This window comes from Megalobrama amblycephala, linkage group LG8 (assembly GCF_018812025.1).
Source record: "Megalobrama amblycephala isolate DHTTF-2021 linkage group LG8, ASM1881202v1, whole genome shotgun sequence".
Lineage (NCBI taxonomy): Eukaryota > Metazoa > Chordata > Actinopteri > Cypriniformes > Xenocyprididae > Megalobrama > Megalobrama amblycephala.
Genome location: NC_063051.1, coordinates 8,306,189 through 8,327,730, shown reverse-complemented (window position 1 = coordinate 8,327,730; position 21,542 = coordinate 8,306,189). Strand labels below are relative to the sequence as shown.

At 35.2% G+C, this 21,542-nt stretch overlaps 2 protein-coding genes across 3 annotated transcripts; one reads left to right on the top strand and one right to left on the bottom strand.

Annotated features, from left to right (window-relative positions):
* Window positions 1-10,169: 10,169 nt before the first annotated feature.
* On the bottom strand, window positions 10,170-21,519 carry ergic3 (ERGIC and golgi 3). Of its 2 annotated transcripts, XM_048199055.1 has the most exons (14): window positions 21,317-21,519; window positions 20,939-21,009; window positions 20,689-20,776; window positions 20,458-20,577; window positions 19,761-19,854; window positions 18,711-18,876; window positions 17,140-17,197; window positions 16,198-16,212; window positions 15,814-15,845; window positions 15,630-15,726; window positions 13,796-13,860; window positions 13,470-13,606; window positions 13,256-13,311; window positions 10,170-11,053 (listed from the first exon to the last, which is right to left on the bottom strand). In XM_048199055.1, the coding sequence occupies exons 1-14, from the start codon at window positions 21,402-21,404 to the stop codon at window positions 10,974-10,976; spliced, it is 1,167 nt and encodes a 388-aa protein (XP_048055012.1). In that variant the 5' UTR covers window positions 21,405-21,519; the 3' UTR covers window positions 10,170-10,973. The 2 variants fall into 2 exon arrangements, with proteins under 2 accessions (XP_048055012.1, XP_048055013.1); XM_048199056.1 differs by lacking the exon at window positions 16,198-16,212 and having other exon boundaries at window positions 21,317-21,518.
* romo1 (reactive oxygen species modulator 1) lies at window positions 14,185-15,341 on the top strand. Its single transcript, XM_048199059.1, has 3 exons — window positions 14,185-14,346; window positions 14,877-15,007; window positions 15,126-15,341. Exons 2-3 carry the CDS (start codon window positions 14,877-14,879, stop codon window positions 15,232-15,234), a joined length of 240 nt encoding a protein of 79 aa, XP_048055016.1. The 5' UTR covers window positions 14,185-14,346; the 3' UTR covers window positions 15,235-15,341.
* Window positions 21,520-21,542: the final 23 nt, after the last annotated feature.

Genomic DNA, 21,542 nt, shown 5'->3' with positions numbered 1-21,542 from the left:
AGTTTCTCGTACCCAGTTCTACCACAAGGTGTTGTAAGTGAGGTTTACACTATCGTGGTTGTGCTGTTCCCCCTGATAATATTGTCATCTTCAGCGAGTGGCACCAGGACAGGAAGAGAAAGAAGATAAGAAGAAAGATACCACCTAACAATGTTCGCTGCAGGCAATCGAGCATTGCAACACAAGTGGCCACAACTTTCCCTAGAAGCGTGTGGTGTGGAAGGGGTGGGGATGTGTCAGGGGAGGTTTGCCTGTAAACCGGTGATAGTAACTGTTTTGAACCGAGAAAACGCTGCTCCTTCCACGGGGGTCCTAGAGAACATTGTCCATGCTGTAGCATATCTAGAATCACAGACTGTAACTGATTCCTCACTGGAAAAGGCCAATTCACTGGAAGCCGATATTCTATAGAATCTTCTTCCTCTGAGACTGTTACTGATTTACCTTCAGCATCCTTCATCAGTTAACTTCCTTTTTCGACATAAACTGTGGGAAGCATTTAAACAGGCTTCAACCATGCAGAAGTGCAGACACTGAACTTGTAGAAAACGTACAGGAAATAAAAATTTGCAGATCCTTTTATCTACACCGACACTTACATTGCATTTTAGGTATACATTTGTTCATGCATTCCCTGGTTAATGTCAATTTACAAATATGCATAAGTTATTTTCAGATATGTAGAAAATATTAAAGGGTTAGTTCACCCAAAAATGAAATAGTTGTCTGTCATTAATTACTCACCCTCATGTCGTTCCAAACCCGTAAGACCTTCGTTCATCTTCGGAACACAAACGAAGAGATTTTTGATGAAATCCAAGAGGGTTTTTGTTAATCCTCAATAGAAAGCAACAAAATTACCACATTCAAGGTCCAGAAAAGTAGTAAAACCTTTGTTAAAATAGTCAACGTGACTACAGTGGTTCAACCTTAATGTTATGAAGTGTCGAGAATACTTTTTGTGTGCAAAAACAAAAATAAAATCTTTATTCAACAAATTTGTCTCCCCTGTCGTTCTCCTATACTATTTATGTTCAGCACTTCCAGGTTCTACGTCAGAATGCCGTCTCAGTATTGGCCAACACTGGTTACACGAGCAGCACGACACACGCGTGTGATGCTGATGCAAGAGCCGGCCAATACTGAGCCGGCGTTTGGGCATAAACACGGAAGCGATGAACTAATGTGTACGAGTCTGACAGGGTAGAGACAAATTTGTTGAATAAAGTCATTATTTTTGTTTTGTTCTTGCGCACAAACGGTATTCTCGACACTTCATAACATTAAGGTTGAACCGCTGTAGTCACGTTGTAGTTACTACTTTTCTGGACCTTGAATGTGATCATTTTGTTGCTTTCTATTGAGGATAAAAAACCTTTTGATTTTGTGTTTCGAAGATGAACGAAGGTCTTACGGGTTTGGAACGACATGAGGGTGAGTAATTAATGACAGAAATTTCATTTTTGGGTGAACTAACCCTTTAACCAAGATTATTAAATGCTGTAAATGTATTCTTCATTGTTAGTTGATGTTTACTATTATGTTAACTTAAAATAGCATATAACCTATAATATGCATTTGATGGTCACAGATTAGTTTTATCTCAGAGGTTTCTAGTACTAGCCCTGAATAAAATTTTACAACTAAGGAGGTTTAGAAAACGATTCAACGGGTTGAGTCAAACTGAAAGTGTTCATTGATAAGTTTCAAAGAAGTGGCCATGTTTTACAGTTACTCCTTCTGCCTTGAGTAGGCTACACATAACAGTTTTCACTTCTGCTTTTGATGCTCTGTCGATTTGACCACAAACAGTTAAAGACTTTACGGGGCCCCTCAACAGGGGAGGAATCAGCCAGTACAGATGCTATGAACGTTATTTGTGCAATTCATGCTTTTTTTGGCATGTTTGAATGACGTTTTCCTTCCTCTTGGACTCTTTGTACTTATACAGTTACGCTATTCACTGTGAACAGATATATACGTTAAACGACAAGTCACTGTGCGGTTGTAGTTGTAAAGCACAAATGTCTATATAACTATAAAGGGAAATATTAGATTATAGTTTTTTCTTTTTGTACAGCCATTGTATTCAATTTGCAAGTTGAGTTAAAGATTTTAGCATACTGCTAAGTGGTTTCTTATCGGCCCAAATAAAAAGAGAACACTTTGGTTTGTAGATATGGATCTCGTTCTTGTTTCAGTAAAGGTTTTTTCATCCATTTTATTGACCACAAGACAAAAAATGAAAATTGAAAGCATGCGCACGTACACTTCCAAAAATAAAGGTTCCAAAAGGGGTTTTCTCAGCAATGCCATAGAAGAAGTTCCCCATAGAACCTTTTTTTTTTTTCATAGTGAAGAACATTTTAATGGAAAGGTTCCATGTATGTTAAAGGATCTTTATTGAACCACCAATGCCAATAAAGAACCTTTATTTTTAAAAGTGAAGAAAAGTACAAATGATGCAGAGAGAATTATGTAGTTTAATACTTTTGGGGTTTGAATCAGTAACTTTAAGTATGAACAGTACTGCCTTAGCAACCACCAATCATCGCATCCTGCCAAGTATGAGTCATCAAAATAAAACTTAAAAATAAACAGAATCTCACAGAAATAAATCAGATCTCACAATAAATCATCGATTTGTTTGGAAACACACGAGCGCCAACATGAGCGGTTTCTTGTGCAAACATTTAGAATGCAAAATGTCACAAACTCTCACACACATCCATCCAAGTGAGAAGACGATCAGTGTTAGAATGAAAAACAGATGCACAAACACATATATGTTGGGTTTCCATGTTTTATGAGGACTTTCCATAGACATAATCATTTTTTTAATGTGCACGAACTGTATATTCTATCCCCTAACCCTACGCCTAAACACAACCCTCACAGAAAACTTTATACATTTTCAAAAAACATCATTCTGTATTATTTATAAGCTGTTTTCCTCAAAAAAATGTCCCCACAAAGTCAATAATTACTGGTACTTTGTGTGGACATTCAGTCCCCACAATAGGGTTTACCTGGACCACACACACACACACACACACACACACATCTTAATAAGAAACATCTGGTTTTTAGCAAGGAGTTTCCCATCTAACAGTGTCCTAATGCAAACCCGAAAACAATGTCCAAATCTGTATGTGAGCAGCAGACAGTCCAAACCAAGGTCATCCCGGCTACAGCGATCCCCACTTTAATGCCCTGATAATTATACGTTTATTCCAAGGTTTAACCACATAACCTGACCATTTTTTACCAAATTAAAGAGAATTTTCCAGTGCAGATGTCCTAACATGACCAAAAGGATGAGCAAAGCAACAAAAACCACCCTCTGTAAAATTTACATGGATCCCACATGAGATGATCTGTTTTTCAGCCTCTTCCTTGAACTTTACAGCAGTATGTTTTCTAGGAACCCTGCTTAATGCTGCTGTGTAGAGGAAAAGCGCTGCAGCGAGAGGAAGTCATGGAAATATGCAGTGGGAGGAAACTCGATTTAAAGTGGAGTGAAATAAGAGATGTAGAATGAGAGAGAGCATCACCATAGTACCTCCAAATTTAGACTCAGAAAGAGGAGCAAAGAGTGTACAACCGACACTGCGAATCCACCACAGATGCCAGAGGCATCTATGCTCCTGTATCAGCAGAACACATCTGCTCCTCCTGGCCATCTAGGGCAGAGAGTTGGCACAGATGCCCAATAGCAGTTGGTGACCACAACTGACCCGCAATCCGACGCCACGCGTGCCACCGGCGCTCACTGAATCCTCTATTCATCGGAGGTTCCCGAAGCAACTTCTCAGAAACAATGTCTCACTGTCCGCAGTCTTTATGGCAAATTTGGTGGTGTTCCAAATTTTAGATTCTTAAAATCACAAGGCTGCTCATGCTACATTCAAAAGTCAACATGAAATCTTGTTTAATGGAATATTGCAGTATTTATTATGAATGATTTATCTATGCACATCTTTTTTTTTCAAATTCACATGCCCTCTTAATCTTTTACCAAAGTAACTTCCCCTAACTTCTCTTCTCTGATGATGCGTTTACTGACGTGAGGGCGGGGCAATCTGTCACTCACATGAGATCGACCAATAGCAAACTACAGCAATCCAATGATCCAATTAATTCACGATGGACAAAATCAAGCCCCACCCTACAATTTTTCTTGTTCGAGAAGCTGTTTCACTCGGATATACGTCATCAATAGGACAGAAAAAACTATCCAACTTCTGTTTCATGCTGACTTTAAAGAAACAGTTAATTCCAAAATTTTAATTCACAAAAGGAGATATTTATTGCAGTCCAAGCTGCTCTTTTCCATATAATGAAAGTGAATGTGACCACAGTTGATTTTCAGTTAATCATTTCAGATATAAAGTCATTATATGGCTTTAAAAGTCTTGTAATATAGTTCACAAGTCATATGGACCACTATTATAGTGCTTTTATGGTAAAGTGTTCTCCATTTCGAAGCTGTAAAGCTCCTAAACATCTCATTTTGTGTTACATGATGTAAGTGAGAAAATGAGAGAATTACAATTGTATGGTGAATTATCCCTTTTAATGTACAGTCAATGTCAGGTTGTTTGAGAACAAACACTGGTGATAGAATACCTGATTGGGAATTTCACTGATCTGTAAAGTTCACTCTCTTAGTCTTATACGTTTACACAACAATGTGTAAAAACAAAAAAGTTTTTCGAGTAGAGACGACAATGTTGTCAAAATGTTCCCTGTTCACACAGATCAGCGAAAATTATAAAAAAAAAAAAAAAAAAGCTGTATTATTCATGCCAGGCCAGTAGTTGGCGATGTCACTACATGCCTGTAGACTGAACACATTTTCACAAATTTGTGCTTTTGTAGTTTACACAGAGATGATAACGGAATCATTTTCAAAAACTTGCACCTTGAAACCCGTTTTCAAAAGTTTGCGTTTTCAGGCCCCCAAAATGCCATTTTCGTGTAAATGACCGGCCAAAGCACATAAAAAGTTTTTTAGTTGAAAATGGTGTCGTGTAAACAGCCCCCAAATATTTTTGGCAAGTCATTCTTGTATATTTGATGGAATGAAGACGAGCCGTTTACCTTTACTGAAAGTTTGCATACATTATTTTGAACAAAATCACAATCTATCTGTAAAATAATATACAACCAGTTTTTAACACCAAATTGCAATCTGATGAACTGATTTCATGATTGTCAAGTGAAACAGTAATGCTCAAATATATGATAATCGGCGCTGCAGATTTGCATGAATTTGGATTTCATCATAATAAATGTCCAGCAGTGTTCACATGCTCTTCTCATGTTCAGCTCCCGGTATGACTTGCATAACCTGGTTTCACTTCTGCCCTAGATTACGACACAACTATGCTGACTGATGATTCGGGCCTCTTAGAACTGGTGTCCTCTATACCTTAAATAACTTGTTCTATGGACATGACATATATTAATTTGGCAAACACAGGGATCCATAAATTCATAGGATTTATGCGTGTTCCTCAGAAATTGAACTAAATTTAGTATGGATGGCTTCATGCCCTTCCCGTACCCAAGCTCTAAAACTATTTACTGCACATTTTATCATATCATTTTTCTACTATGAATAATAAATATATTCTGCACTATTTCTAGGTCGCTAATCAAATATGCAAATCTGACATTGATCATGTGACCCTTTCTTCAGATCAGGTCAGATGTTCTTGCTTCCACTGAAGCCCAAGATGTTCTTTAAGATACTGCTAAAGGAAAAAAAAACATTGTTTTCATGCATTGGTAAATTGGTAAAAAATGAGGACTTCAGAAGACGCAATCATCTGGATCAACATGCACACTCCCAAATTTCTATATATCCTAATTATTGTTAATATGCAATTTATTTTTTCCAGGAGCTCATTGCTTCTACCTTCAGTTAAACTGCCAACAGTGATTGTAAATTAATTGCCTAAATTATTACATTATTTGCTAACTGCATTCTTTAAATTGTAATGTTGACATGCATTCTCTGTAAAGCTGCTTTGAAACGATATGTTTCGTGAAATGTGAATTGAATTGAATTCACATGATACATTTTATTTCCTAAAAAATGCTAAAAAAAAATCTCCTCTCTAAAAACCTTTGACATGTGTCCACAAATAAAAGAATTTTGAACCTGGCTTCATCCAATGTTCAGATGTTTGTTTTGGAAAAAATTAGTATATATATATATATATATATATAAATTAGTAAATTAGTGAATATTTAATTAGATCAGGTCTCATTTGCATATTTAAACATTTCAGAAAACTTTTAATACAAAATATAATGCCAAGTCTTAAAGTACTGTGATTAATCACTTGAGTAAGTATGGCAATGATAACTATTAGTTAAAATTTTATTGCAGTAAAAATCTGTAATACATTAGAAAAGACAGCAAAATAGATGCATTCTCAATAGTTACATTTAGACCTCACTGTTGGGAGACCTTATTTGTTTTGTCATAAAGGGTTCATGATCCCCACCTATCAACCCAACAGTAAATTGGGCTGTAATCACTATTGCTCAAAAAAGACAGATGGGCATTTTAAACAAATGCAGGGTGTCTGACTTGACAGTGCATGATTGATCCGTACTAACAGCTGTCCCATCGGCCGAGGCACGTTAGACTCGTCAGGAGTAACTGCTCAGTAACTTCTGTTCTATGCGCATAATCAAAAACTTCACGGATCAAGCCAGGCCAGTTGTCTCTCCTAGTCCTCCACGCAAAGACTTGACGTCTCCTAAGTTTCCTCAACACCCCGGGGAGGCACACGACCGATCAATAAGCTATGCATTGAGCATCAGGCATTAGCATAAGCTGCGGCTGCATAAGCTGTGATGTTTCTCTCTTTGTCTCCATCTCTAATGATCTGCATGTCAAAGCATGGCTGAATAAATATATGGAAGAGATTAGCTGCAGATTACAGCCAGGCAAGAAGCCATGCAACGTTCTAAATGCAGTTTGATTTTCCTTCTGCTCCATCATCATCGACAAGGATGCTGAGGTTGTTTCATGGATTGACATGTGACCAGCAGCCAGCGTTTAGTGCACATTCAGCAATTAACACTATCTCTGCTGGTCTGAGTAATTAATTATTTACATGGATTAGGACCTATGTAGCTTTTCCAATTGCTTCTGCTCAACATGCACATCAATTTTTCAAGGCAACCGGCAACAAGCAAATATAAAAGAGTTCCACAGTCTGACATGAGAGCCATGCATCTCACAATGCAAAATAAAATCAATTAAAATCAAATAAAATAAAATAAAAAAAGAATCTCTTATGGAAGATGCATCTCACAATGCAAAAATAATAATAATGCAAAAAAAAATAAAAATAAAATAAAAGATGAAATCTCTTGGAAGATGCATCTCACAATGCAAAAATTAAAAACATAAATAATAAAATAAAATAAAATCTGAATAACTTCAATCATGCAAAATAAAATAAAATAAAATAAAATAAAATAAAACAAAATCTGAATAACTTCAATCATGTAAAATAAAATAAAATAAAATAAAATAAAATAAAATAAAATAAAATAAAATAAAATAAAATAAAATAAAATAAAATAAAATAAAATAAAATAAAATAAAAGATGAAATCTCTTGGAAGATGCATCTCACAATGCAAAAATTTAAAAATTAAATAATAAAATAAAATAAAATCTGAAGAACTTCAGTCATGCAAAATAAAATAAAATAAAATAGAAATAAGATAAAATAAAATAAAATAAAATCTGAAGAATTTATGAAAGATGGAAGAACTTTTAAACAACTCAAAATGGTTCTTGGTAAGAAGGTGTAAAATCATAGTATATCATCTGAGTATATCAGAAATCAATAGCACATATTCTTCCTCTGAATAAAGGGGGCAAATAATTGTAATAACAATAGATTTCTGATTTGTTTCAGAAAATCCTCAAACAGAAAACCCAAATCCCCCAAAACCCAAATCCTCAACTGCTTCCTTTTGTTCTTATGATCCCTCTGTTCCTCTTTTTCCTTTCTTTCCTTCCTGTCCTCCACGTTTCACAACGGTCCAGACCTCCAATATCAGACTCATCAGACAGTGAATCAGTGTTGCGAACATCTAATATTAGAGTTTGGCTCGTTTTTGCAGGGTTTGCAAACTGTCAAGTCTTTCCCATGTTGCACAAAATTTTCAGATCTTCCCCATTTCTTAATATGTGGAAAAGAGCTCCCACACACAGACTGACAACAAATGCAATTAAGCAATATCACAGACAAGCAAGAGTTCTGTTGTTCTGAACAATCAAATTACTGGAACAGAACTAACTGTTGCATACTAACATTACTATTTCTGCAATTTATAGTATACTTTCCATAGTTTTCTTTATATATTGAATACCCAGATGAGTCCACATTTTGCTATTTATTAATAGGCCTATATTAGGAGATCAAGTCCATAGCATTGCATTGTGGGATACAGTACAGTATACGCAACATGCTCTGGTTGTACTGCATATTTCTGCAATGTAATACACTAAAATGATCATCTTAAGAGCATGCAGTATTTTACATTTTTTAATTTTAATTAGCATTTTTAATCTAATTTTGAGAAAAAAACAAACAAAAAAAAACATTTCTGTCCAATTTAATTTAATAACCAGTTTAGTAGGCTATATTAAAATTGTTATGCTAGACTTTACACTAGAATCCCACAATGCAATGTCCTCAAATTAAACAATTTCCTGCAAGATGAATGAGCTGGAAGTCATATCAGCTGGGATCTTCAACATATTGACTCATTAAAAAGGCAAAACAACGTTAAATATGTTTATTTCTGAGACAACTGGATGCTAAATTAAATATGCAAAGAGATGAGGTCATGTGATAATGTAGCTTATACTGTTAAATGTTATTGTTCACACAGGCTACTGTTTCACACACTATTATGAGTAAATAGTGTGCAGTAAGCAGTAGACTAGTATGACTAGAGTTCAGTCACAGGAAACAAAAGTCTGGGAACATTTCCATATGGAATGCATTAGACAAAAGTCTCTAAAGATTTAGTCTGGACGTCTCGTAACACGCTTCACCAATTAAATGAGCTAAAATTGGTTTTTTGACTAGTATGTTTCAGCAGAAAGGCAGTTGTGACACACTTCCCGGACATTACTCATGGAGTGTGTGTTCAGCTCGTTATAAACATGTTCCCCATTTTATATATAAAAAAGAAGGGGGGGGGGGGGGGAAGCAATTTGATCTTGTGCAGTAAGAATACAAGAGCTCCACCTGGTGGCCAACATTAGCTGTTCTCAGACGCAGGAAAATGAGAGTTTACAGTCACACACTCAGGTCTTTGTTCTGAGGGAGAGAATTAAGGAAGTGGATCAGTCACATGAAATAATTAATACACAGCAAAAGACTGTCTGCTTATAGAGAATGACCTTTAATTCAGATAAAGTTCATCCTCAGGAAATTGCAAGACTCCGGCTGTGCTCAGAATGATACTACTTACTACCTAAATGTGGTTTAGCTTAACAAGACGACATCCTGTGTCTAGAAAATTAAAGGGGTATTTTGCATTTTAAATCCAGCTTAGGGTAAATGTCTTGGCAGTCAAAAATGAGTAAAGAAGATGATCAAAATGCATTGTGGGATACTCTAGTTGTGCACTGCATTTGGTGAAATACACTAAAAATGATAATTTCAGAAATAAATAGTGATATTTTACATTTTTATCTAATTTTGTGTATGAATTTTCCATAATTGTCATTCCTCTTGGCTGTACAATTAAATAGTTTAGTGAGATGCAAAAATTATCAATACAAACAAGTTTGTAGGCTTGGTTTCTATAAATCAATTAAAAATTATGGTAACGCTTTATTTTAAGGTTACTATAGTAATAACAGTAAATTATGCATAATTACAAGTAACTAACCTAACCAAACCAAACCATAACATGTAGTTAATTAATATTACTTTGTGCTTATTTGAGTAAGTACAATGTAACTAATTCTCTATATTTTAAAGTGACAAAGCAGGAATTATCATAAACTTCAGATGGTTAAATATAATAAAAACATTGTTGTGTTGTGCATTACCTCCATCTTCTAAATTTAGGAATCCAATTCCACTTGCTGCTCATTCACGAGAAAACAATCGCTGAAGTTCAGTATTACTTTTATTTCTCATTTTAAAAACTGCTTGGAACAATCAAAATATAAATACATTTTCCCCCACACACAAGATAACCGGCAACAACACATGACGAACACTCTCTCATACCAGCAAGCACCCATCTGCAAACACACACACACACACACGCATACAAACACACACCCCAGCCCCTGAATTTAGAGTTAAAGGTGCAATTACCAAAAAAAAAAAAACCCAACATCAGACATCTGTACAGACTGCAGTCTCTGTTTCTGTACGTAGTTTGTGTGCTTGATGACAGAACAGGGTTCCTGTTGAGATCGCTTGTGTCTTTTCCAGTTTGGCAAAAAAAGGCTGCCGCTTCTGATTCTGGGACCGAAACTCATTCAAACGACGGTTAAAACTGCTGGTTTAGTCTGCCAAACTCTGACAGTGTATGACGGGCAGGAAAACACTGGTTTCTTGATCAGGTAACACTACAATTAAATCAACCAAGGAGCGATTCATAAAAGGACAAATAATTCAAAGGCCAAAATCTCAGAAAGAAAGCTTTGATTTGCAGAGGTAAACAACTGATGCGTCGGCGTACCGTTGACGCCAACGAGTTCACGTGATCCTCCACAATACAGTCGGTCAGTGTCTTAGTCACAGGTCCTTGAGCGGTTCCTGTGCTTGTTTGCCAGGGGCCCGTGTCGACGGATACTGCTCTGTGGCCACAACAAGAAACAGTCTGTGGGCTTTCATTGTGGCATCTTCCCTTAAAAACACAGAGGTTTCCAGACACAGTCACGCACCCAGTGTCCCTGTGCTGCTAGGATGCTTTACCCAGCTCGATCTTCTTCTGTATGGCTCTGGCTGAGTGGTATATCAAAGAATCGAGGAGTCCAGCAACTGAAGGAACAGGAGAGAAACGGACTAGGTGAGACAGTGAGCTCATCTACACCTGGTATTAAAGGTACAGTAATCAATTTCTAAAAAATGCTGTTGAATGTGAATCGGACGCGAGCACCAAAACACACTTGTAGCCAATCAGCAGTATGGGGCATGAAGGGAGGAGGTGCCTGTGTTGCATATACCATGTTTATGAATATGGGGGTGGAGCTATCTAGATAGGGGCATGATCCTTTTGGGTAGGTGTATGTGTTTGTTTTGGTGATTTCAAATATCAACAGCGTTTCTCAGAAATCACTTACTGCACCTTTAATATCCCTGGAGTGACAGACCGCTGTCTGATTGTTGCACGTTTTAGAACAACAGGAAAGTTGTCAAAACAATGAAATAACACAAATGAAAATATGGAGGTTATTTAGTCGTCAGTAAATGCTAATAATTTAACTTAGGGCTGCATATTATAACTCAGGGTTGATTATCAAATCAAATCAAATCAAATCAAATATATATATATATATATATATATATATAATAAAAAATAATTTATTTTACAGTAAAACTAAAATTGTAATATATATATATATATATATATATATATATATATATATATATATATATATATATATATATATATATATATATATATATATATATACAGTACAGTCCAAAAGTTTGGAACCACTAAGATTTTTAATGTTTTTAAAAGAAGTTTCGTCTGCTCACCAAGGCTACATTTATTTAATTAAAAATACAGTAAAAAACAGTAATATTGTGAAATATTATTACAATTTAAAATAACTGTGTACTATTTAAATATATTTGACAAAGTAATTTATTCCTGTGATGCAAAGCTGAATTTTCAGCATCGTTACTCCAGTCTTCAGTGTCACATGATCCTTCAGAAATCATTCTAATATGCTGATTTGCTGCTCAATAAACATTTATGATTATTTTCAATGTTGAAAACAGTTGTGTACTTTTTTTTTTTCAGGATTCCTTGATGAATAGAAAGTTCAAAAGAACAGCATTTATCTGAAATACAAAGCTTCTGTAGCATTATACACTACCGTTCAAAAGTTTGGGGTCAGTAAGAATTTTTATTTTTATTTTTTTGAAAAGAAATTAAAGAAATGAATACTTTTATTCAGCAAGGATGCATTAAATCAATCAAAAGTGGCAGTAAAGACATTTATAATGTTACAAAAGATTAGATCTCAGATAAACACTGTTCTTTTGAACTTTCTATTCATCAAATAATCCTGAAAAAAAATATTTTGTACAATTGTACACATTAAATGTTTCTTGAGCAGCAGATCAGCATATTAGAATGATTTCTGAGGGATCATGTGACACTGAAGACTGGAGTAATGATGCTGAAAATTCAGCTTTGCATCACAGGAATAAATTACTTTGTAAAATATATTCAAATAGAAAACAGTTATTTTAAATTGTAATAATATTTCACAATATTACTGTTTTTTACTGTATTTTTAATTAAATAAATGTAGCCTTGGTGAGCAGGTGAAACTTCTTTTAAAAACATTAAAAATCTTAGTGGTTCCAAACTTTTGGACTGTACTGTATATATAAAAATGTTAGTTTTACTGTAATTATTTTTTAAATACTCAATTTATTTTAAAGTGAAATATTAAAATAGTAATATTTCTTATTGTTTAATGTTTATTTAGTCATAAATAATTATTAAAAAATAATTAAAAGATGCATTTTCAAATTGCAATCACAATTTTTTTTATTTCCCCTAAAGCATGTAGCCCTATCATAGCTTTTTCGAACTTGCCACACTCTAGTTTTTTCTCAAACAACTTCATGATGCTTTTGAGAGAGTTTTAAAGGAGTTCACCTGCATGCTGGACACTTGACTGAACCATTAAAAAGGTAAAAACTAATCTTCAAGCATTTAAACATTGTCTGTTGTCAAAAGGTTTTAAAGGGCTTGAGAAACAAATTCAGTAAAGTGCAATCTCGTGACTGGACTTTTCCGAATGCTATGGTTGCTCATTGCTGAACTGAAAATGGTTTGGCTTGATTTTAAACACTTCTCATCATGTACAAGATGTGAAGCGTATGAATGTTACCGCCACAGTAAAAACAAGCAGTAAAAGTAGGTTTGTGCAGTCTACATACTTTCATTTTGCCCACAAAGTACATTTCTGTGAAATCGGCTCAAGTACAAAACCTCACCTGTGAAAACACCTCCTATAATAGCACAAACCCCTGTTAGAAAATGGGTGAAAGACCTGCAGAGGAAAGCCCATACAAAAATATATTAAACACAAAAAAAATAGTTATACTCCATCATGCAACACACTGAATTAGACTGTTTCTCTCAAACAAAGTGAACATTATGTATGTAATGTAATTAAATGAGAATTAACATTAATAACAGGAGCTGTACCTCTGCTTCTCTGTGAATTTGACCATCATTGGAGACAGCTCATAAAGCACAAACACACCAGGTAAACCCTGATCTCCAATCAGCCCATTAGCTACTTTCTCATGTCTTGTTACTGAAAACTGGTTTGTTTTAACAACCTAAAGTAAAAGAAAAAACATAGTTTTTGAAACATCTTAAAGAGTTGAAGAAATGCTCATCAACTTAATTAACATAACACAACCAGCAATATACCATTGTTACTACATCAGTTATTGACAACAATGTAATGTAATTAGCTATTTTTTCCTCTTTTTATTCACTAAATTCCAATAGCTCAGCTCTCTTACCTCTCCATCTCCTTTAACGTATATCGTTGGCACAATTTTCACAAAGTACTGGTACATCATTGATGCTGTAAAGAGCAAAAGAGTGCACAAGTCAATCTAACATACAGGATGCCAAATTATTCCCTTAAATTCCCCTTGCACTAACAACAAAAGTTTTATTATTTTTTTGAAAATGTCAATGCCACAGGTTTACACTTTTGTTATAATCTTTCCATTATGATGAGTAAGAAATTTAAAAAGTGCTTTTGTGTAAGAGATTAGATTATAAAAAGTGAATAAACATGATTGAACTAATTCGGCATTTCCTCACAAACTGCCTGCAGTTCCATCATTCACCCTTAGGGCGAATCTCCTGCTCTAATCACATGACTTGCTGTACCGCTAGAGGGCGCTGCAGCACTTTAAGCCTTGCATTCTCCTCAGCTTGTACTTTAACACCAACCACTTCCTGTCAAGTAATGGCGTCTGTGTGAAGCAGTCTTGTAGCAAACACTTAACAAATCTATCAGAAAACTAACTAACAGAGGCACTCACATAGCGACTTAAACAAGGTAAGCAGATTTGCTTCAAATACACTTTCCTATCATTTATCGGTGCGTAACGTACATAACAGTGCGCTGTGGTGTTTGTTCAAGGCCAGAGACCTTGGTGACATTTAACGAAATAAACGACTCACGTGCAATAAATTAGCTTTTATAGATTTTAGTTTTACTTTAATATTAATTCATTAATTCATTTTACTTAATATTAAGTCATTTACACCATATAAACAAGACAATTTCAGTTCAGTTGCTCATATAATTACCTTTCCTTACATAACAAGCAGGTGTCTGGTTTATCAGTAAAACTCTAACGTACCTAGAAATCATACGAGCAGCATTTTTGGGCATTATAGAGGTCATTATATGTTAACTGACTCGGAACGCACCAAATATGCAAGTGTATATATTATATAATAAATATAATATTATTTATTACACAATAAAGTCATAATATATATTTTTAAATAATTCATATATGTGAATATAAATATAAAAACATTGCATGATGCAAAAAAATAAAGTCTGCATCCATCTTCCAGATGCCGGTGACGGTAGGACCGTATGGACAGACGCAGCCCAGTTGCTTTGACAGAGTCAAGATGGGCTTCATGATGGGTTTTGCAGTTGGCATGGCCGCAGGCGCCATGTTTGGAACTTTCTCCTGTCTCAGGTATGAACTTTAACTGGTGTCATATTTTGGGTTATTTGTGATGCAAAATATTCAGTAATTGGTATCTAGCACAAAAGCTGTTAAACTGTTTTAATATAGATTGTTTTGTTCTATTCAGGATCGGCATGAGGGGTCGAGAGTTGATGGGTGGAGTTGGGAAGACAATGATGCAAAGCGGTGGCACGTTCGGAACCTTCATGGCGATTGGAATGGGCATCCGCTGCTGAGATCACACTAATGCCACTTCTCCAATGATAGGACTTTTGTAGATTCATTTCTGTTATCATACCCACATTCAAGGACACGGGTGACAATAAAGACCGATTTAAGAAAACAGATTTTTTTCTGTAAATCTTGGGTTCAATCTAAGATTTAATTGTTGGCGGTTGCTAGATTACGACACTTTGAAGACAGCCCTCCTCTTCATTTGTGTCCAGTATGAATCAGTTAAATTAAGCTACATGGGATTGACCTAGCAGTGACTTTTTTTTGTTGTTTAAGGAGGGTTGACAACTAAATGACCACAGAGAAGATAAAGAAGGGCTCTTTAATTCTGGACAACACTGTTCTTTGCAACACATTTTTAGTTTAGGCATGAAAATGAGAAACGGCACACACATACCTTGAGGTGCTGCTACGTTAGTACCATCTAAAGGGTTGACAAGTCCAGGATAGTCCTTGCCGAATGAAAGATGTTTGATGTAATGCGTCATGTTGATCTGTGGTCATACCAAACAAATTCTGTTAGGTCTAATATTATGGGCAAAGGCAGATCAGTCTTATTGAAAACAAGTTAAACAACTCACATTGTCTAGTCCAAAGCTCTGCAGATCATGAACTGAAAATAAAGGAAGCATTTGACAACGTGAATAAATGTTTTGAGAGACGCACAATATGTAAATGCACCTTTAGTTAAGTAAACTTGGTTAGCCTAGAAATTGACACATTTTTTTTAAACAAAGGCAGAGCGTAGTACATTAAGTGGTCACAGATGCGCTTGCTGATGAGAATCGTGACAAATTAATTGGAGTTATAGAAGCCACTGCAATGTCAAATCAAAAACTGACTATTTGTTATAGACTAAATCTTAAATTATGTGCAGAGAAAAGCAGAATTCCTGATGTAGTAACAAGGTAAATTCTAACTTGTCTTGGAATAAAGATTTATTAAAATATAAAAGATCAACTTACTTTCCACAGCATGCACTGCAGAAAGAAAAGAAAATAGTCACTAAATGGGTTTGTTTTTGGAAAGCAAAGTTTTCAAGAGGAATTTGTGACAACCACTGGCCCTTTAAGCTCATTCCAATACTACTTTATTTTTTTTTATTTTTTTTTTATTGAAATACTGAATCCAGGGTCTATTACTGAAGTATTGGATATGCACTTAAGCCATTGGAAGAATAGCCTTTGCATGACCAAGCATAAACTGGTGTTAGTTCTGTACCTTGTTACTTAGAAAGATTGTGAGCTTTGGTGAGAAAGCGTAGAAACCTTTTAGTCCCATAGTTAAAATCATAGACTTCCCAAAAATCATTTCATTATTAAAAAAGTGTTGATTTACAGCATCAATGGTCAACACCACAAAATAATGACTGCATATAGGAAATATTAAGATCTTAAAAGGCACACTTGCATACACAACGACAGGACAAGAAACTGTTCATCAGCCCAGAAACTTGGCAACTGGTCAATATAAAACTTTATATATTTTATATTTAATATTTAAACTAAAGATATTTGACTGATGAGCAGTTTTGAAAAAGCAGGCAGAAAGCAAAGCAAGTGAAAAGACATGCATTGTGTATTTCTCTACATAAATACAAATGCAGATCTTAATGGCTCACCATGCACTCCTTTACATAGTAAGAAATGAGAAGCGACATGAAGCATCTGGCTACATGCAGGCAAGACTTTCAGGTCTGATGCATACTGGCTCATAGGCTTTACTCAAAAGCCATTTAAAATTGATAATAAAATTAAAAATAATCAATTTTTAATAGAACACAAGGTTTTGGCATCCAGTCTTAAAATAGGTTAATAGGCTAAAACTATTCAACATGCCACTGCATCAGACCTAAAAGCTTTGGCTTGTGTTTGATTCATACTTAACAACTAAATGCAAGTTTTTACCATGTACATGAGACTGCTGGAAGCTCTTTCCAGGGGCGAAATGGAAATTTCCTGCCACCTGGAGAAATATAAGGCAAATGTTGAGAATTTTTAATATTAGTGCTGTCAAATCGATAAATCGCATCTAACATGAGTTTGTAAAAAAAAAAAATATATATATATTTTTTTAAATATATATGTGCATGTATGTACATATATATACATATACAGTTGTGCTCAAAATTATTCATACCCTTGGTAAATATGACCAAAGAAGGCTGTGAAAATAAATCTGCATCGTTGATACTTTTGATCTTTTATTTTAAAAAAATACAAAAATCCAACCTTTAATTGGAGAATAATAATTTTAAATGGGGGGAAAATCTCATTATGAGAGAAATGTTTTTCTCTAATACACATTGCTCACAGTTAATCATACCCTTTTATTCAAAACTTTTTGCAACCTCCTTTTCCCAAGATAACAGCTCTGAGTCTTCACCTATAATGCCTGATGAGTTTGGAGAACACCTGACAAGAGATCAGAGACCATTCCTCCAAACAGAATCTCTCCAGATCCTTCAGATTCCAGCTCCATGTTGGTGCTTCTTCTCTTCAGTTCACTCCACTCATTTTCTTTAGGGTTCAGATCAGGGCACTGGGATGGTCATGGCAGAAGCTTGGTTTTGTGTTCAGTGACCCTTTTTTGTGTTGATTTTGATGTTTGTTTTGGATCATTGTCCTGATGGAAGATCCAACCACAGCCCATTATATGACAGATAAAAAAATCAAAACCTGACTGTCCCTGTTAGAAGTCATATAATGGGCTGTGGTTGGATCTTCCATCAGGACAATGATCCAAAACAAACATCAAAATCAACACACAAAAAAGGGTCACTGAACACAAAACCAAGCTTCTGCCATGACCATCCCAGTGCCCTGATCTGAACCCTAAAGAAAATGAGTGGAGTCAACTGAAGAGAAGAAGCACCAACATGGAGCTGGAATCTGAAGGATCTGGAGAGATTCTGCATGAAGGAATGGTCTCTGATCTCTTGTCAGGTGTTCTCCAAACTCATCAGGCATTATAGGTGAAGACTCAGAGCTGTTATCTTGGCAAAAGGAAAAAAAGTATTGAATAAAAGGGTATGATTAATTGTGAGCAGTGTGTATTAGAGAAAAACATTTATTTCCCCCCATTTAAAATTATTATTCTCCATTGAAAGGTTGGATTTTTGTAGATTTTTAAAATAAAAGATCAAAAGTATTAACGATGCAGATTTATTTTCACAGCCTTCTTTGGTCATATTCACCAAGGGTATGAATAATTTTGAGCACAACTGTATATTATATTATATTATATTATATTATATTATATTATATTATACATACATACATACATTATATATATATATATATATATATACATACAAACTTTTATGCTAGATGTGATTAAATGTGATTTGACAGCACTAAGCATGTAGTTGAACCCAAAACATTTGTGGTGTCCAAAATTACATACTGTATATATATAATGGAAGTGTTTGATTTTGGATGCAGGAGTTGATTCAGTAATCAAATGGGCTGTATGTTACCTTATTGACCTCCAGAAAGCCATAGACTTGACATCCCTCATTCTTCTGTTCCTGCATCTTCTGGCTGAAGCCCTCTCTCTTACACTGCTCAATGGTGTCAGGGGTCTTAAACGCCCAGCCCCGCCGCCGATACGCCTCCCGCACATCGTCACAGGTATTACAACACCTGCAGAACAATCACAATCACAATCTTATTACACACCTTATATACACCTGGAATTAACATCAGTCTCTGATCAAGAGCAGTGTTGTTATTGTCAATTAAAAGTATTAACTCGTTTACACCATGAACAATAACGATAAATATATTAGCGTCCACACCAGCGGAGCACTAAGAGCACTGCAGTTTTTCATCTAACACTTTAAATACATCAAGCTCAGAATGGCGTTCTGAAAGTGATTCCAATGATACCGTTTTTCTGTGCTGTTATCGTTATGGTTGTGGTGTTGGACTATGCTTTTTTTTGTATTTAGAACAATTTTTAGAACAACATCTTTACCATTATAGTTATCGTCCTTGGTGCAAATGGGCCTTTAGATAAGCAACTAACTGAAATTAAATAAGTTTAAGTACTAAAACAAAAAGCATATAAACAAATTACTAAAACTTAAACTGAAAATATAAATAATAAAAACTAATTCAAAATATTAATAAATTATATTTTTGTCTATAATTATTACTACAATATCACAGATTGCCATACACTTTGTATTAACATGTCTCAAATGCATTTCCAGTAAAGGTCTTTTGCAGGAAACCTTAGAGTTTACATTACAAATATTATTTGTAAATGTCATTTGCAAATGCTAAATAAACTCAAGTGTGAAGACAGATGCCCTGTAGGATTTTTAAACTGCTAATTGTTCTCTTCCTCTGTCATTCATCCAGGTGATTATGAACTTGAACTGCTATCTTGACTATACAAGCATCTGTCAACTACAAAGATCTTAAATAAAGATTTCAGAACCGGTTTCACACCAGTAGAAAGACCTGTTCTGCCAGCAGATTTCCCATTTCCCAAATGTGGTGGTGAAAAAAGTAAAACTCACTTTAAATCGTCAGTCTCAGCTCCATAACAGCTCTCGCAGCGGTCAGGATCCAGTGTGCTGGGGTCAAACACCCCTTCCTCCTCTTTGCCCAAATCTGCACAGAAATAAACAGCAAGGACAAGTCAAATCAAGGCATATATTCTGAAAATCTGTTATATTTATTGTTAAACAACGTTTGTAATAAAATATCCCTCTTTTAATACCTTCAATCATTTAGAATTTGCATTTATAAGCACAACTTGTTTTTGAAGAATTGTAATATTTTAAAGTACACAAAGGCACCATTAAAGTATCATAAAATTTCTCCTTTTTCATTTATGGGTGAACTATTCCATTAATTAAACATTTTAAGTATGTTTTAATAATAGGGTTAAAGTTAGATCGATAAATGCATTAATACAGTTCTTGTTTCTGAAGAATTATACATTATACAAGCATCGTAACAGTATCATAAAATTGGCCGTATTTTACCTTTTTCGCTTTTATTTATGGTCAAACTATTCCTTTAATTAAATACTTTAAGTACATGTGAACATGGCGTTATTAAGTTAGCTTGAAAATTGCATTAATGCTATTATAGTTAATGTGAAATCACTTTATGAGCAACTTTCAGGAACAATACACTACAAATTTTTCAGAAGTATAGCAGAATATAAGAACTTCAGTTTGTTCAAGCACTCAATATGATGATGCTGACCGTGTTTTTCAGCCTCTGTTGTGACTGGCTGGCCTTCTTTGTCGAGTCTCTGTTTAAACAAGTTATGCTCCACGTCTAGCTGCTGCTCCCCAGCTACATCCATGGCATCAATGCTCAGATCTACAAAAACAAAATCACAAAAGTCTCAATAACACCTGGCACAGAGAAAATAACTAGTATATAATAACAGTAATAGTAAATAATAATAACAACAATAACAAGGCAGCTTACAGGCACAAGGCATATGTGGAAATATAACATCAATGTTGATCCTTAGTTTGTCTCCTCTGGAAGTGTCTACAAATAGTTCAGGATGGACCTAAATGAGACAACATCAAACCCAGAACACAATTAAGTTCCATCAAAACTTTATGAACAGTGCATTATTAAGAAAAGAAACTCTGCATACACAGCCACTAGACTGACAGATGTCATGAGACTGAGTTACATGATATATTATGCACAAGTTTAAATCACCCACCTCCTTTGTTAGATAATACTGCAGCTCAGAGAAGAACAGAATCAACATGATAAGTCCACTGATGATGGTCACTATAAAGTGAACAAAGAACATGTGAATTAGGACACAACTTCTTGGAGACTGCCATCTGAATGGCACTTAAATCACAGTCACATTAGGCATGACTCTTATCTCGTGCAGTTCTGGATTTCTGAGCCCCCAGTGACACTTTCCATTCAAGCTATGTTCATTTTTGTCTCATTTAAATATGTAATTACATGTACATATTTTAAGACTTTATGTTAATTAGCCTGTTCAGTCCTGCTTTCTCCCCATGAGTCTGTGTGTATGAATGGCGCTCAGCAGCTCCACAGCTCACGGTGGATCTTCATCACTCACCCGTGGCTCCTCCACATGTTTTGATCCTGAAGTCCTCTAGAGTTTTCGGATAAGCGTCAAATTGTTTAAGTTTATTTAACGCATCCATTCTCCCTCTCGTGCGGCGGTAAAGCTAGCCGTCACTTCTATTTTCAGTGACCCATTTCCGGTACACCGAGGAAGTGATGGAATCCTCTCAGCCAATCAGATTCCACCGCGTAGCTGGAGCGTCGACGCTCTAGTGGTA

What these genes read in the sequence shown, in the direction of transcription:
- romo1 (XM_048199059.1), top strand. Translation starts at nt 14,877, where the DNA reads ATGCCGGTGACGGTAGGACCGTATGGACAGACGCAGCCCAGTTGCTTT. An exon ending in GGAACTTTCTCCTGTCTCAG is followed by an intron (nt 15,008 to 15,125) that starts GTATGAACTTTA and finishes TGTTCTATTCAG; the next exon opens with GATCGGCATGAGGGGTCGAG.
- ergic3 (XM_048199055.1), bottom strand. Translation starts at nt 21,404, where the DNA reads ATGGATGCGTTAAATAAACTTAAACAATTTGACGCTTATCCGAAAACT. An exon ending in TCCACATATGCCTTGTGCCT is followed by an intron (nt 20,578 to 20,688) that starts GTAAGCTGCCTT and finishes TTGTTTTTGTAG; the next exon opens with ATCTGAGCATTGATGCCATG. An exon ending in ACGTTAAAGGAGATGGAGAG is followed by an intron (nt 13,607 to 13,795) that starts GTAAGAGAGCTG and finishes CTTTTACTTTAG; the next exon opens with GTTGTTAAAACAAACCAGTT.